Consider the following 18575-nt stretch of genomic DNA (forward strand, 5'->3'; position numbering starts at 1 on the left):
TCTCCATGGAAGTAAAAATACAAAGTTCTGTGGTATTTCATTATGGCTTCAATTTGTTTTGTATTGAAGAACTGAAGGTTACTTCTGAAGTAACTGAAGGTTACTTGTACTACAAGCCTTCTATACAACAGTGTAATTTTGTATGTACTTCTACTAAATGCAGTATCAGCAAAAAAAGGAATAAAGAATTTAAGTATTGCATTTCTATCAATGAAGGCAGTAGGCACTGTACTTCATTAAGTTTTTAATATATGTCTTTCTCTCTAGACATTGAGAAACATTGTTTCAGATGAAGTGACAGCTCTCTATATTAGTTATGTTTGAATTCCAATATTTAAGAGAATTAGGTCACAGAGTGCTGAGAAATAACAGTACTAACAAATAGAAATTGTCATGTAGAAGGGTCAAAACCCTTTTCATTAGGAGATATCTCACTGTAGCATTTTAATGCCTTTTCCTCGTATATGTCCAATATCAGCTTATATGTTATTTGTTTTCAAAATTTCCCAGAATAACATTCCTTGCTTCTATTTTACTGTTACTCTTGTGATCAGCAGCACCCAGACTACATTAGCGTCTATAATTTAAGGCAGAAAGACGGATGGCCTTCGTAATCTTACATCTTTTTGTCTAGAAAGGAAAGAAAAGGAAGAAGGTGTGTCCTACCTTTGCTTTTGGCCCAATTCCAGAAGTTTCTGCACATCACCTCTGGCTGATGCTTCATCACTTTTCAGAGACTGGTAACAAAGCAAGAAACAAATTACCAAAGAGATCTTGAATGCTTTTCATTTGTGAAATGATTAATTGGGACCTCTTTCATAAAACATTCCCAGTGAATTACAGGTATTAATGAGACAAGGTTACAAAAGGAGAAATAGCCTGACTTTTCAGCCTAACTCAGCACTGCTAACTGAACACCTGTTGTGTCTCAAGTATTAGGTGAGAAATGATCACATAAGTTTAGAAGCCAACAAAAAAAAAAAAAAACATTAAGAAGGCAAGACAAATACAAGTGTGAGTACAAAATATAACACCAGAGACCTCTTTGCATCTCTGAAGCATTAAGTCTAAAATACCTCACTGTATAATTTTGCTGAGTACTACCTTCAACTTTGCTGCATTAAAAAATCCCATTCTAAAATAAAGTAGCTTCATGGTGAATCACATTTCTATAACAAATAAGAAAAAAAAAAAAGTACAATAAAAGAAGGATTGGTAAAGTACTTAAGGCAGCAAGGGACAGGGGAGGGGGAGTAAGAAAATGTTCTATAGGTAACAGTTCACGTTAATTAGAACCAGAGAAATCTTGTAAGATGATATAACACAATAATGTACTACAGTATATTACTGACACACAGTACCCATTTTTTCTGTGAACAGACAGCAGGATGCTACACCATACATTTTTTCCCAGCAAGCTTATACCAGGTAAATATTATAAATATTATAAATATTATAAAGGTAAATATGCAATGTCAGAAAAATACCATCCATTAAAAAGGCATGTAATACAGGGAAAAATCTCAACTTAAAGGGAGCCTGAATGTTTTCACTAGACCAGCACACCGTATCAGTCAAAGACAAACAAGCTCTTGGGTGATCATCTGGTGATTTCAGTACTTCGGATCCAGAGCAGGATCTTTACTCTACTTTTCACTCTGATGTGCTGATTTGACTGTGAACTTAATCTAACTATTGTCCTTTCAGTTTATGTACAATACCCCCAAAATCTCCCAGGTTAAATGCAGAAGTGTCTCAGCTCTAGTTGGCTGACTGCCAGCTCATCTAATACAATTTATCAGTTGAACTTGTAAAGTAATCCCCTGCAGTAAATCCAGTGACTCTGCGTAGATGGCATATCAGCAAGGTAAAGTCAGCAGCTACACTAGGCTGTGTATATGCAATTTGTCAGCAAAGATGCAGCCTACAACAGTAAAGGAAATCCCTTCCTAGTAGCTGCCAGGGTAAATGTGCAGGGTAAGCCCACTAAGACAGCTTATTCTGGTTCTGTTCCTCTTTTTGTTCTACTGTACTATATTTTATTTTATTTACTGAGTCAGAGGGATTTCAGATTCATTCAGATTGCATTTTCCTTGAAAATATCCATTTTAATTTCAGTGCAAATCAACAAAATTATTATTTGCATATAAAGATCAACAACAACAAATTTTTCAAGTAAATAGGGTGCAATCCTATGTTACAAAAACCCAGAGGTAACCTAACCTGGAGGTTTACTTTAATTCCCTCAAGTTCTTTAGAAGTCTTCGACAATTGACGAAGGATATTGCTCCTTTCCTTAAAGACTTCCTTCAGCTGTCTCTCCAGTTCTTCATAGCCCTGTCTAACACAGAAAACAAAAGCATGAGATCCTCTTGCAACATTCCTCAATGTATTTGAAAACAGTCTTAGTTCATCCAAATTTAATTAACTCCAGCAAGATCCCAAATTGGTATGTTGGGAAGGTCCCCCCCTCCACCTACCCTTTATAACAACTTGCCTTCTCCCAATTTAGATAAACAGATGCGTTAAATGTTAACCTCATGTGCTGCATCTGAATATATAAACCAGACCAAAACACTGGCATTGTGTATTGTTTGTGTTGAAAAAGAGACAGAAAGGATGTGTTTAACAGGAATGATGGCATAGTGTGAGATTTTTCTTGTTTTGAAAGATATTCCACACACGAAGCCAAGCAAAACTTTCACAGTATGAAGCTTCATGACATCCAGTAATTTGGGGAAAGAATGATTCAGTGCTGTCTGAACTTTGTAAAGACAATTTCATATAAAAATTTCCCCCGACTGAAACCTCCCTGCAGTACAAACTAGAATCAAAAATATGCTAAGAGGAATCAAACTTAAATATGAATTAATTAGTAAGTCAAAATATTTCGCCTATTCCTTTTTAAAATGGTAATTTTTACTTAGAAAGTAATTATAGTTTTTAAAGTTTTCTGTAAAATCCCCAGTGAAATCCATCTGATAAATTGGTTTAGGTTCAATGAAATACGGATCCAACCCTCACATGCCATTTCATTTAAAAAGCAGACATCTCAGATAATTATAAAACAACTTTTTTTTTTTTTTTTTTTCATTTAAAATCACAGTTTTGAAGAAGACTGATGAGTAAACATCTATTCCTTGTACAAGTGCAGTAGGGAGTCTTTTTTTCCACTGACCTTGCAGTAACTCTACTTGCAAGTAATTCTTAGTGTCTCTAAGAAAGAAGGGGAACAAAGAACCTCAACTCTGCAACACTGGTGCTATTTTCTGATCAGACCTAGGATCTTGAAGTTAAATGGTGATCTTAACATGCTTTTAATGGATTTTGAGTATGCTCTTAAGCAGCGCAAGTCACTAATATGCTACCTAATCACCATAGATATCTTCCTTTTATCGCAAAGTATCTTTACTTTATATTGAAGTTTTAAGTTTGACCAATAATTATATTCTGCTCACACTGCCAGAATGTGGCAGATCAAAAAGCATGGAGCTGTTTGAGTTTGCATTTTTCTAATGACACACAAATATCTCCACTTTCTCACTGCTGCAAAAATAAGAACAGGGATGTTTTGGCCTGCAGCGTAATATCCAATACTTTCAGTGAAGATCATCAGCACACACTAGGTTGAATTTTTCATTTTTCAGTAGAAGTTTTATTTTAGAGGACAGCTGAAGAAGAAGAGAGGAGAGAGGGCTTTCCCCACCCCCCAATAACAAAATATCTTAAGTTTTCCCAGGATGGAAAAACACAAACTAAAACGTAATGCTTCCTTTACCTGATAAATAAAGTACTCAGCTTTCAGCAAGTTATTTTGTCCTCTTGATATGTTTTGCTTTTCCTCTCAATTTGTGAATGAACTTTATTAGAAGAAATGGTGGTTTCATACCATTTCTGTTCTGTTCATCTACCACATAAAAGGAAAAATTGGAAATATTGTTGGGGAATAAGAAGTGCCTCTGAGAACAGCTTTATGAACACTTAGGGCAAAGCCCATGCAAGGAGATTATGTCAGGACTCGATTACTTGTAACCTATGTAGTAACTCAACAGCAGTCAATCTGGTTGTCCTTGATATATAATTACCAATGTTATCAGAAGTATGTGATCAAACACAAGTCAGTCACATCACAGGTTTACAAGGAAAATCCATATTCCGAGAATTTGAACCTGCCACAATTCAGCATTATTTACAACCCACATTTTGCTTCAGATGTTTCTCTCAAGTTGCGTGACAACCTACTGTTACGTTACTAAACTTTACTTTTACTGAACTAAATCTAGCCAATAATAGAACACTTGATAACCTTTTAGTTGTTACGTGCAACAAATATAAAATCTCCTGCATTAAGCTTTATGAACACCTACAGCTTTTGTCACCACCCCAGCTATATGTGATTTTTAATGAGGCATACATCACAGTAAAAGAGCTGGCTCACCTCGGTGCCAGGAACAATATTAAGTGTAACCAGCCTGACAAGCTTCAGAGAATACTCCTATTTTAATTTGATAATGAACAGAGGTCAAGCACGGGTTTCCTCCTGCTAAAATGGTCAGGTAGTTTCAGTATGGTCACCATTTCCATTCTTCTTTAAGAAGCACAAAACATGTATTAGCCTTTTGCCACTAAAATGTCATGCTTTTGTTTAAAGTGAAACCCTGCATTAAAAAAACAACCAGGTGGTAACACTGTCTTAAATAATCACTTCGAATTAAAGCCCTGTCCAGAACTTTAAATTGCTTGTTCTTTGACAATTGCTAAAGAATTGTTAATTTAATTGTTCCTTAAATTGTTGACAATATTACTCCTGATATCAATCTTTGGCTTTTAGCACTGTGTCCATGGACAGTGTTCATGTATCTGATAACAGTAAAATTCAACTTTGCACATGGCTATTTATAATACGACTGCAATTTCTACATTGAAAAGTTAGGTTATTTAGACCAACCAAGAGCAATTTAAAGTGAAAAATAAAATTAAAAAAAAAAAAAAAAGTGAATTCGTCAATACAAAAATAGTATTTTGTATTTATATGGTATACTATATTTTGAGTCATGAATCACTTAGATTATTCAACTACTCAAGGACTCTCATTTCAAAAAATTAAATATATCTTCACTTTTGCACTTTAATAAAAAAAGTATTCCCAGGACTGAGTTTAAGCAAAGATAAAACAAAGACTTAAGCAATCAATTGTTTTTCTTATTCCTCCCTTCTTGAATTATGAGTAACTGAAATTCAGTCTCCCTCTCATTTGATGAACTCTCTTTGGAAAGTCTTACACACATATGCAATATAATTTTAAATATGGACAGACAGACCATTCTAGAAGTCACTTTTCCACAACAGCATATCCATATCCTGTAGCTGTGCTGTTATTTTCTGAAATTCATATTAAAAAATGAATTGTTCCCATCATGACATAGTAGCAGTATTTGTTATGTGAAATCCTCTAAATCACAAGCTAAGAAGTCCATAAATATAAGAAATACAGAATTTGGTTCTGACAAATATCAAACTCCTCTGAATGTGATTAACAAGATAGTTATTTAATTAAGAAAAACAAACAAAAAAAAGTCATAAGACGTAAAGCAATTCGACCAGACTTAAACAGAGTAATTCCTCTGATTTGTATAGAAGGGAAATCAAAGCTCTATCTAGGTATCTGAATCATACAGCTCTTTAAGAAGAATGCCATCATCCTTCATCATTGAGGAGAAAGAAAAATAAGTAAAATTATGAGGCTTATAGGCAAATGTTTAGACTTGATGAGGTGTTATGGGAGTGTGAAGAGAGAATGGATTCTTGCAACCAGAAAAACAAGCTCTCAACTGAATGATAGGCTTATGCCCAACTTGGGTGCCAGGACAGATTGGGAAAAAGTTGACTCAATCAGTGTGGCACCATACTATGCCATAAACACTGCAAAATTCCAGCAAATTTCAGAAACCTTCCAAACTTAAAAACTGTCTGAGTTTTGTACTTCTTTTGCAGTAAACTACACATGGGGAAAATAAGTTTAAACCTATTTCTAGGAGCTTCACTAGTTAATTATACAGAGATTAAATCTGTTCTCTGAGTAGTAGGTTACACCAGTTACATCATTCTGCAAAATTGTCATTATCAGCATACTTACCTAAGACTAGAACAAATATTAAACATTTTATTAAGAATATGTTTTTTAAAATGTATATTATAAAACAGAATAATTTAGAAATACTTTGCATGTTAAGGTAATCTGCAAGACTGTAATGGCAAGCTGTTTCGCATATATATCACCAGACTATTGACGTAGTGTCAGTGTAAATCCCGATATCATTTGTTTTCAGTGAATGACATTCCCTTATAGTTCTAAGCTTAGTCAGCTGTTTTGACTCTTCTATTACTCTTACTGACACAACTGAATGTATCAGAGAAAACATTTCAATGGATTCTAAGTTTTAGCATGTAAGAGACTAATGTGTAGCAACTCCACCTTTCCATCACTCCATGTCTGACTGTTATTTCCTTAAACATCAGAAGTGCAGCTTTTAGTCTTCAAAATATGTATCAAGTTTCTCACTGAATATTAGATAGAATAGCAGGACAAAGGAAAATTGATTTTGTTTTCTGACTGTTTACAAAGCTTTTCTTTGAAATGACAACTTTTATACAGATTTCAATTACTTATGGTACACAAGCTTTCATTGCAGTCAGAGACATTTAAAACAACTGTAAACCTCCAGTTTAAGACAAGAAGCTTAGATGGATGCATCTTTCAGCAAATCCGTTGTCACATATTCTTATATCACTTGTAATCTGTTGTCACTTATAAAAGACGCTTTCTCTATTTTTCATTTTTCTGCTCTACTTACAATTAACAGTTGAGGACATCCTACTGTAAATTCAAATAAAGTGAGGTAAGATTATGAAAAGGACACAGCTCTAATGTGTTAGGCATTTTTGTTTGTTTTAAAGCACCGATAGTTCTGAAAATAGTAGACTGCATTCTTTTCCATGCATCATAAACAACAATATTGTTTACAAAGTACACTTGCCAAGTGCAGGATGGCCCAGGTGTTTCTAAAACAATCACTTAAGAGAGATTCTTGAGGGCAGATGGGTATACGTGGATGCAGTTTGTATTCAAGTGAGAAAGACTCATCACAATTCTGAATCAACATACCTGGAAGTTGAAGATAAGGATCTCTAAATTTGTAAAAATAAGCAAAATTGAGATGGAAATCACTGTTAATGATAACAGGACACCACACTTGCTTTTTCTCTTCATAAATGAGTATTTTTGATATAGCAATTCAGTGTGAGGGAAGTCATTATTAGCCAACAAACAAAATCATCCAGTTACCTAAATGAAGTAGGCAATATGTACTATATCTATAATATATATTATAGATATAATACCGTCTAGACTCAGTTATTATATTATAGTATATTATAGTATATTAATATTATAATATTATATTAATATTATAATATAATAATAGTTAATAAAAATAATAAAAGTATATTAATATTATAATATTATACTATAATAATATTATAGTATATTAATCTGATGTCAGTCAATTATGAATGAAAATGACAATTGGAAAACAAAATCCCATAAGCTTTAAAATGAACAGTAGATAAGTCCTTGCTGAAATCCAGTCTTTGTCAGATACAAAAATTCTCCGCACTCAAATAGCATCTATGTTATATGTTTTGTATTTGGGAATTATCTGAACATTGTGTTTGAAACTGAAAAAATAAATTAAACGAAGCCAAAAAGTTGTGGATTTAGGGAAAACCAAGGCAAATTATTTATCTGACCTCCGTAGTTTGTGCATCAAAATATTTGGTTGGAATATTTCACCCCACCTACTAAGACTAATAAATAAGCATGTGGTCCAGGCTTGTTTTATTAGCAGTTCCAATAAAAACCACTTTGTCAATACTTACATGACTACTAAGCATGCACTGATTGTAAAACAAAACAAAACAAAAATAACCTCGCATCTTTTTGGCAGACTCTTGACTCTGTAGAATCCATGACCCACCAGGGAAAACGTGCAAATGTCAGTTCCCATCAGTGACTAATGAAACCGAAGGAGAACTTCTGAAAACTTGTAGTTGGCTTAGATACATGGCCACAAGAAATGAAACAACAAGTTGACCTGTCCTGTGTAACTTCATTAAAACAAACAAACAAACACACTTCTATTGATCTACTGAAAACTGCTTAGACCACAAAAGTAAACTTCATGAAGGACTGTTTAGAACCCTGTGACTACATGCTAAAGAAGTGTCCCCCTTCCAAACATAGAAAGGCGGGCCAAGCCTTTTTTTCTTTAATCCAACATTCAGCAGGCACTTTACCTATAGCAATGAATCTTTACTGAATCCATAAATCCATACTGATATAAAATGGAAAAGACACTTAAATCTTCTCTAAGTTATCAAACTCACTACAACTGTTCAAGTACAGACTGTATAACTATAGACTTGTCTACTGCATGTGAACTGATACTTTTCATATCAGTTCTACATGGTTTAGTCTGTAATAGAAAAAACATTCATTCAAAAAACATTCTCTTCTGGATAGTTAACATAATTATGTTTCAGTTCTGATATTCTTCATCATTTTTATCTATAATATTTCCTCTGTTCAGATTTCCTGCTGCAAATTTAAAACTTTTGACTATGACCTCAATGTTACTACCCTTCAATTCAGTACTCTTGTAGTATTCTCAAGAGATAATGAACAATGTTTTCTTCCAACATCTCTGACAATAGTCAGGCTAGCATTTCTGTCACAGCTAGCTATATAATTTCTTCTCTTGCTTGGTTTAGAATTTTACATTTAGTTCTGCTGTTAATAAAAATAGACTTAGCAGCATATTGACATCTATAGGAAACCTCCCACTCTTTTTCTATCTAAGCTGTTATCTCAATAAAGATAAAATTTAGATAATACTATGTCACTTAGCAAAAAAGTCAATGTGGATAGTATGAAAATCTGTTTCACTGTTCAGCAACTTAGTTTAGAAAAGGTCACCGGTCATCTCTAATCAGACAACAGTTCTAGAAATCAAAGTTCTAAAACTTATATATATATATTTTTTTTAATAACAGAGGCAACAAGATGAGAAATTAGTCACAGATCATTTGATTCTACATACACAAGTCCGTATATACACACTCCAAGACACATACAATTGTAAACATGCACAAGACCTATGGCTATCATGGATAATTACTTCTAGACAGACACATGTCTCAAGGAACATTTGCTTTAAATGCAAGCTGGAATCCTATAATCATACCAAGATGTGTTATGATCACCAAGCAGTATTTTCTTCAGATCTGGATTTACCAAAGTCCATTCAACATTTGCGCTGGCTGTACAAAGGCTAGCAACACAGTACAAGGTTAACTAATTTGAATCAATTTTATCCACTCAATTTTTAAAACTAAACATGACTTGTCTTAATGTTGAGCTACCCGCTTGGTATCACATGTCATTTGCCTGCACTCAGTAAGTGAAGACTTCTAAAAGAGATGGAAAGCACCTCTTTGCTCAAACAGATATTCACAGGATGCACGGAAAAGGTTTTAAATTGAAAGAGGGGAGATTAGAGGTTAGGAGGAAGTTCTTCACTCAGAGGGTGGTGAGGCACTGGAACAGGTTGCCCAGAGAGGTTGTGGACGCCCTATCCCTGGAGGCATTCAAGACCAGGTTAGATGAGCAACCTGATCTAGTGGGTGGTGTCCCTGCTTATGGCAAGGGTGTTGGAACTAGGTCATCTTTGAGGTCCGTTCCAACCCAAGCCATTCTATGATTTTGTTTTTGTTGCTTCATTAGTTTTGTTTTTAATCTATCTGATAGATAATTATACCCAAGAAACACTCCACAAAACACTTCAGGAGGCTTCTTTCCTGAAGGAATAAGAGTAAGAATATTCTGTTCTATTTATCTAAAGATTTGTTTTACAGAATCTGTCATGAAATGAAAAAAAAAAAGTTAACTATCTCCTTGTAATGCGTAAGTTACCTGCTCAGCAATTCTGCCAGCAGTTCTGTCCTTGTACCTGCTCTTCACCCTGTTAACAGCAGCACCAGAACAATAAACAGAAGAGACAGAAGCAATTGTATAGTTCATTTTCTACCAGAAAGGACAACTATGATCAATTTAACATTAAATTTGTCTTTATGGTATCCAGCCACTTTTAACTTGGTTCAGTCCACAGTGAAAACAGTTTTTCTCAAAATAATATATCCTTTGAGCTTGCACTAAACAGAAGACTGCGTGTTCTGCAATGCTGTTGATTTGGAGTACTTGAAACATTACTTCAAGATCCCAAAGAGAATTTTTTAAAATGTTGCTTTTTTCTTCATATTGGCACAGCAATGATGCAGTCACACATCCATGATACCTGTTTCATTTGCAATTGATTTATTGCAAATTATTCGCCACTTCTTGAACAGCGTCCTCAATAAACTTCAAACACTTGCTTAAAATATGCACACAACCTAATTATGTATTTAATTGCTGTTCTGTATAAACATCCATGTTCTTATAAATCTTTACTTAAGGAGACCTCTATTGCATTGAGAACTATTGAACTTGTTGCTGATATAGCACACATTTGTTTGGAATTGAATTGTTTAGATATGATACAGTTCTATTTCTAATACAATATAAATTCCAAAAAGCATTTCTTGTTAGGGTCATATATTGGCCAAACAATCAAAACTGTTATCTTGACTTTAGCCATGATGTTACTTTACTGATTTTCAACATGATGCGATCATCAGGTTCTCTTTCTTTTCCAATAGGGCAAGTAAAGAGAAAGGAAAGGCAATTCAAATACTGCGGTACCTGTTAAGCATCAAGGTACAGTACCATAGGAATGATCATGGGTTGCATAAAATGTAACAGGATTAAAAAAGTCAGAGTGCCTAAGAAGACATAGAAGCAGCACAAAATAAATATGAAATTCTGAGCAGCAGGCTGAAATCTAAACAAAAGACAAATACCTGAGCAGCTTAAAAGTACTAAGAAGTCCTTGATAGCAATTGGGAGAGCTAAGCAAACAACTAAGCAAGCAACTAAGGACCGCTGCTGTCTCTGACTCCTAAACAACAAAATTCTGAGAGGTCTGTTTTCAGCAGAAGTTATGTGAGGGAAACCTGGAATAACTAAGTCTAAAACTAGTGAACACAAATTATCAGGAACAAAAAATTCTACCCAGAAAGCTAAGAACTGGCAATTTCAAAAACATGTCAACTTCTGAAACATGAAAAAGAGAAATGCTGAAAATAAATAAATAAGTTATTTAAATAGATTTTAAAGAATTATAAATGCAAAATAAATGAAAAGTATTTCTGTATCTAACATTTGCCAAAATATTGCAAATTTATATGTCAGAGGTATAATCCTCTCTAATCCAGGCATAGAAATCTATCCAGAATAAGGTACATGCAAAAAACATTGCCTTGTCTACTTTGTGGTTTTCCTTGTAAAAGATATATAGAGCAACGTATATTAATTCATTACTCCTTTTTCTTGTAAAGTGCTCCTTTCTTATTCCACTCAAAAATTTACCGAATCAGAAGTTGCACAAAAAGAAAAGTGATACGGAAGTTAAGTAACTGATATTGCCATTGGACTGATATTGATTTTTCCCTTTATCAAGACTGTACACAACTAGTCTTCACATAGTTAAGCTTAATAAAATATGTACTTAATAAAATCTGTGTGTAACTTGGCAATTCATCAGTAATAGATCTGAAATAACAGAATAATGTGTGAATCGATAGACTCCAAAAAATGACACAATAGAACGGAACAGCAAAACATATATGCTTTCATTCTTTACTTTAGGTTTACTTCATGTATTTTCTCCTAAGACAGATTTTATATTTCCAAAAATCCGGGTAAATTTTTTTTTTCTTCATGATGGAAATTCTAGGTTAGTGGAAACTATTAATTACCATGTCATCCATCCATTCTGAAACTCACGTTACTGGTTTGTAGGTGAGATTCGGAGCACTCCTTAAATCAAGTCTTTTATGGTTTTCCCTTGAAGTCTATGACAGAGTATTCAGGAGATCTGCTCCCTTCTTGACATTAGTGTTCCCACTGTTTTTACTTGTTCAGTGACTAAAGCACTTTATAAACAATGTTTGTTTGTTTTGACCTTGGATTTCCCATAGCATCTATCGCTTTATTATCCAAATGACTCAATCACAACTGGATCATTTTTTCATGAGAGTGAACATCCTTAGTGAACACAGAGTATCACAAGGGGAAAAGGAACACAAGACATTAGTAGCCTCAGTTTATTAAATGGATTAGGCAAGGGACAGGCTGCGTCAGGACAAGCTTCACAATCAAAGCCGTACATACACCCAACTGAATACAGTTGCTTAAGATGCTCCCTGCTAGCCACTCATGTGTTGGGTACACTTGAGCTTGGGGCAAACACATACCTTTACAGCCAGCTGTTAATACAAGCCTATTGTCAGATCAGCCCTCCCTGGCACCGTGGTATGCATTCCAGCAGTTTCAGCTACTACTCTGCTCTCATTTGATGATTCATAGCCTATACCGAGTCTCGCCACCCTGTTCTTGCTCGCATCCTCCTCTTAGACAGGGCTTGCTAAGCCCTGACACACAGCTCTCGTTCAAGGCAAGACCATGATGCTTCTGTGACACGGAGCAATAAGAAACTAAAACTACAAGAATATACCATTCTGACAGTTCGACACTGATTCCATAGCAGCTTCATCGTTAACTCACTTTAGGAACAGCAGTATATCACTCTACTTTTATAACTTTTCCTGCTTTTTAGAGAGACTGTGAGAACTACAGATATCTGAGAGGTTTTTCAAAGGTCACAGCATAAACTATAGTGCAAAACATTACCAAGTGCAAATATAAGTATTCCTAACAGTTTTGACTAATTTTTTTTTTTTTTAATTTTAAAAAATACTTATTTTCTGCATACATCAAAATGAGAAATACAAGGGATGGGATCAGAAGGGAAACAGCTAAATTTACCAGGTACAGAGTGTAAAACAAGTGCTAAAGAAAAACATTGTTAACAAGTTTCATGCAAATTAGTATTTGCTGTTGAGAAAATCCTTCTGGATTGGTGAAATGCAGCTATGTGTAAAATATATATACATAAGAAGCAAACACCAAAAGCAAATGCCCATCTCACTTCCTACAGACTTTCCTTTTCTCATGCACTAATGCTTCCCTCAACATATGCCTCCTTCATCAGCAACTAGCACCTGGTACATCTTGTAGATGGAACAAAATCTACCTCTTAACTTCACTTTAAAGTTTTTATCAGGTTCACAGCAATATAAGCCCTTCTCCAGCTACATCAAGAGCTATGTGAACCAAGTTTGCTTGGAGAGTATCTAATTGACACAGAACAGCTGTGAACATACATTTGTTTCCCTTCTCATTCCATATCTGCTCTGAATGACATTTCCATTGCATAGGTTTTCAGGATCAATGGAAGCAAATGCTACATAGCGAACTTCTTTGTCAATGCACTTTGTGAGATCAAAGGTTTGTTTCAGAGAATGGCACATGAACGTGCATGAAATTCACCATATGTGCAAACTAAGGAGGCTGGTTCAATATACTGGCCGTCACTTTTGTGTGAGTGAGAGAGCGGTTGTGGTGGAGCTCAGCTGCCCACCTGAGTAAAACCACCACAACTTCTCTCCCCAAAAGGAAGAGCTTCCTTCAGCTCCAGCCTATTTTAACTCAGCCAGAAGCCAGACATGACTTAATACAATTGTCAACATTTATAATTTTTCTTATTGTGACTTCCACAACTTTTTATTTTTATTATTAACTTGTGTATCGTCTTTTGTGGCTGTCACTCAAATGAGCTCAAAATAACTATGGAAAAATTGGTTCTAGCAATGCTTCAACGATGTCATTTTTTACATCTGCTGGAGAGATTTCCCTAGTTATGAGCATACTAATATCGGTACACTCTCCAACTTACAGTCTACAGATAGTACTGTATTTACATTTTCCTCAACACCTGACATGCCAGATTTCATCATTTCATTCAGATCGTTCATTTTTTTTTTTTTCCTATAACAACAAAATCCAATAAAGAGTTTTGTTAAAAATTGTTCAGGAATACAAATTTGATCAACTCTATACACAACTTAAAAAACCTCCTCTGTAATTCCCCTCTCAAGAAAAATAAAGGTCATGGAAATATCAGGTCCAGCTAGTGTGTATGTATTCTCCTGTCTTAAATCTGCCCTCCTGCACAGAGTCGTGCAAGCACTTAGCTACATAAGGAAGAAGTGAAGGTCAAAAGGCACTTAAATATCTTGCACCAGTTAAATAAATTACATCAGTTAGCTTTACCTTATACTCAACTTCTCTCTGATATGGCTTACTCTTCAGGGAGTTCAATCTTGAGGAGCTTCCACTTCTCTGGAAACACTGAGTGCCACAGACAACTAAGCTTTTTTGCTGTTGTTGGACCTCAAATATCACAGGCAAAGGCCTGGGGAAGATCTTATCCCCTGCTGTAAACACTTAGTTTTAAACACCTTTCCTACTGCACTTGGATGTAGTACTGAGGAGTAGCCTGACTGTGAGAAACAATCCAAGCTTTAGCACAGATTAGTTACAAATTCCCACATCAAAGTGAACAGTAGTCAGTCTTTCAGGAGGCTGTAAAGGAGGCACTTCTATTTACCCCTACACTTTCCAAGAAGGTTAGAAAATGCGTACAACCTATATAAGCCAGCAGCAATTTAAAGGGTTTATTGATTTAGCTTGTACCTGAACTTGAGAATGGTTTTCTCAGGGGGAATTACAATATGAGATCACTTACCAAGGACAAGTCCAGTCTTTCAGAGTGATGTATTTTACCTTGTTTTATTTACACCCAGATGTTTAACTACAACAAATATGCATCAAGGATTTCAATTATACTCAATTATATACTGGTATTCTTAGCTATGAGAAAGGATTAGCTACTTACAGGGTGAAAGCTGTATTTAACATATCCCACGTCATGAATTGTACAGGCAACAAGATCTGGTGTATTGACTTCCTGATAATTCTATCATTGTTCGCTCCCTCCCCGTGAATAGTTCACTCTTCTAACAAAAGTAAAAAATAACAGATGTATTTTCAGACCAATTTCTCCTTCCACCTGGTGCACCTCTTCACATGAAACCCAGAAAGGAATTGTACCCAAGGGAAATGAAATGCTTTGTACATTCATGCGTACATATTTATATCTAAAAACACATCTAACCAAAGCACAAGGTATTTTCCTCTATATTCCTTTCTCTTGAGGATCAAATTGAAAGCACTTCAAGTCTTGAAAAATACCCGCAGCCTTTGCTAGTTATATATGCTATTCATTATCGTAGGTAGAATCTTATATTTATTTCATTAACTGCAGAGCAGCAGAGGTGCTGTAGAGCTTTGATGATATATTCATATACTCCCAGTTGGGAGAATTTAGAAAAAAATCCTGCACACATACAGTTACACACTCCTGTGTAGCTCAGAAATAAAAAATGATGTTGTGATAAAAGTGTTTTGCTAATCATCCTTCAAACTTGTACATTTCACACATCCGCTTATGCTACAAACGAGACCCAGCACAATTCTGCCTTCTTATGTGTGCAGTGATGCCAGAGTTAGGCAGCATACTCTGTGGCAGGGTGTACTCTTGAACTCAACGGCATCATCTTATATCAAAACTTGAAAAACAAAATTACAGGTTTGCTCAGAGACAAACATCTTTCGCCTGCATTTTTTGTTCCCTATTCTTGTTGCAAGTCTTGGCTAATATCCGCAATTTTCAGGAAACGATCATTGCATGCACACAACAGCTTATTTATGACAGTTCAATTACTGAAGGCTGTTATAAAATCAAATAATTGAAGTACAACAGTAGGAAAGTGAGGTGGCTGACCATCTAAGACTATTCTCTGAACAGACAGATTATTTTTCCCTGTGCAAAATACATTATTTTTCATATGGTCAGGTGTAGGTTCAAAGACAACACAAACACGCAAACAGTAGATGCAATTGCAACACATGAATTATAGAAAAGAGGCCAACTTCACTATTATGTTAATGGGAGCGGTTGATACGGACCTAATTGGAACCTGGGTGAGGAAATCCATAACAAACTGTGTTTTCCTGTTTGGATGAATCATTACATACACATCATTTTGTTGTTTTCTTAAATGCTAAGAGTCTTTAATAGTTAATATTGAAAGGTTTTAAGAGCAAAGTTGTTTGGACACTACATCCTTGTCATAAATATTGTGTAGCTACCATTGTAGTGAAGACCCTTCAAAATGACTCGAGTATCCTTTCTAGTAGTGAATAAAACAGATAATTCCGCACATTATACAAGCAATAAAATTCTCAATGTTTTAATGGAATTCTATAGAAATAATGCTGTGTACAAACCCTGTGTTTTTCCAGTAACATTCTCCAGTAATAAATAAATAAATAACACACCCTAGGCACATTGAATCTTAAAAAACAACGTGTACACTTCAAAGGATAGCATCTTCTGAAATCTACTTCAAGAAAACAGTTCCAAATGTTTGGTGATATAACATTTATTGTTTGCAGTATAAGCTTAGTAGCAAATTTACCAAGAGCTACATAGGGATTGCCTGTTAATCTTACTGTCTGTTGTTTATATTATAAACAATACTTGGGAATTCTTATGCTTTTGCTTGTTCTGTGATTAATTTCATGAAGCGAAGAGGAGAAAACAGTAGCGATTTTACTATTCATACACTTTTCTCTCTTGTCATTTCATGACATGAAATAGTCATTAGGAAACTGCCCTACTTTAGCAACTACACTTGATTAATTTTCCTTACCCCCAAATTTCAAGGCTTTTCATTTGCTTTTCTTACTTAGCCTGTTAGACCAATGCACTTTTACCTAAAATGCATTGTCCATTATTAAAAGGAAAACTATTAATTTCTAACTATTTATGATTGAGTAGTCCTTTTATTACTAAAGCTGGTCTCACTATTAGAGTTGGGTGTGCATGCAATTGTTGTATGTTGTGTGTACCAGGGACTGATGGAACATTCATTAATGTTGGGCCACTAAAAATTTGCCAAAGAGAACTGAATACTGCACTTGACAGATTATCTTCTGAAGATACCTAGATTTTACCTCCAAATGGAAAAACCTGACAGGAGGGACATGGCAATGCTAATTGATGCAGTTGTAATAATTTCAGAGGTATTCTTGTTTGGTCTGATTTAGCAAGGAACTCTTGCTGGAAGGAAAAAAAAAGTAGTAATGAACCCACAGAATCAAAGAAAGAAGCTCGTATGTTCCCTATATCCAACAAGTTAGTTATTAGTACCTAGGAGATTTAGGATCCCATTTTCCACTAATTTAGCTCTCATCTCAGACAATGTCACTTAACAATGTTTTAGATCACTAAGAGTTGATAATTGTTGGCATGCTTTGCTGATGGTCTTCTCCCTTTAAAGAGAAACATTCATGATGGTAGGAGTACAACAATACTATTCCTTATGTGAATGATTCCTCCAAAAGAAAAAAAAAAATCAAAGCCATTCTCAATCATTCTATTCTGTACAAAGTAAAACAGCTGTAAATAAATTGGATTCATAGGTTCTTCATCATCTCACCTTTCAGAGTAACTAATTAGCTTCATATTTCCCATATAAGACTTCAAAGGCAGAACAAATCCACAGCTGTGTAATACAAAGAACACTTCAAGGAGCTGAACAGATCAGTTTCCAATCCTGGGGGGTGGGAGTAGGGGTGTTATGAAAACAGAAATATTTTGTTTGAACTTTGTCTGTTTGCTATCGAACCAAAACTAATTATTTCTACCCTGCCATCTCTAAAATGTATTAACAAGCTTACGTCTAAAAGTACAGGATGCTTAGTACAGTTTATTGCCTGTAAAGCAAACAACCAAAAAACTAACCCTAGAAAGAAGCCAGAATACATCATTTCATTTCTGACCCTTGAGGTTGTTTGCTTTGTTTCTGTCATGTTCAATTTAACGCATATGGTAAAACCAACAGTTCAATGTATATTTATGATATGAAAAATGCATGACACTTTTTTGGTTGACAAAGCAAACCAACATTAGAACACAAGCAACTTTCTATGAGACTGGAGTCTGTGGAAGTTCCGCACCAATCTCATTATAGAAGCTTAAGCCCATCTCTGCTCAGCTCCAGCAAAAAACATGCATGCCAGCACAGTGAGCAGTTAAATAACCAATGTGACAAGAAGTTCTTTGTTGAAGACAAGTCTCTTTTTTCTTTTTTAAATTATTTCCAAATGAATTCACCTTTGCTGCTTAGCTACAGAAGGCTAAGAAGGAGAAAAAACAGGTGGAACAGGAGCAGTCAATTACTTTGTGTTTGCAGCCTAATGCATGTCTATGTTTGAGCCTGAAGCAAAGATTCTTCCTTGAGCTAACTGTAGCTGATTTCTTAGGACACATTGCTTCTATTAGGTCACTTGCAAAGGTTTCTTATTACCCATCATTACTATGACAACCCTT

General features: G+C 35.0%; 1 protein-coding gene across 2 annotated transcripts in view; it reads right to left on the reverse strand.

The window, feature by feature from the left end:
• The window catches only part of LUZP2 (leucine zipper protein 2), a 183610-nt gene that overhangs the window by 100184 nt on the left and 64851 nt on the right, over nucleotides 1-18575 (reverse strand). For both annotated transcript variants that reach the window (XM_084520766.1, XM_084520765.1), the window contains exons 2-3: nucleotides 2224-2341; nucleotides 667-737 (exon numbers count right to left, since the gene is read on the reverse strand). In XM_084520766.1, coding sequence (XP_084376892.1) covers nucleotides 667-737; nucleotides 2224-2341 — 189 coding nt within the window. The remainder of the gene's footprint in view (nucleotides 1-666; nucleotides 738-2223; nucleotides 2342-18575) is intronic.

Source organism: Aythya ferina, assembly GCF_964211825.1.
Source record: "Aythya ferina genome assembly, chromosome: 5".
In the NCBI taxonomy this organism is placed as follows: Eukaryota; Metazoa; Chordata; class Aves; order Anseriformes; family Anatidae; genus Aythya; species Aythya ferina.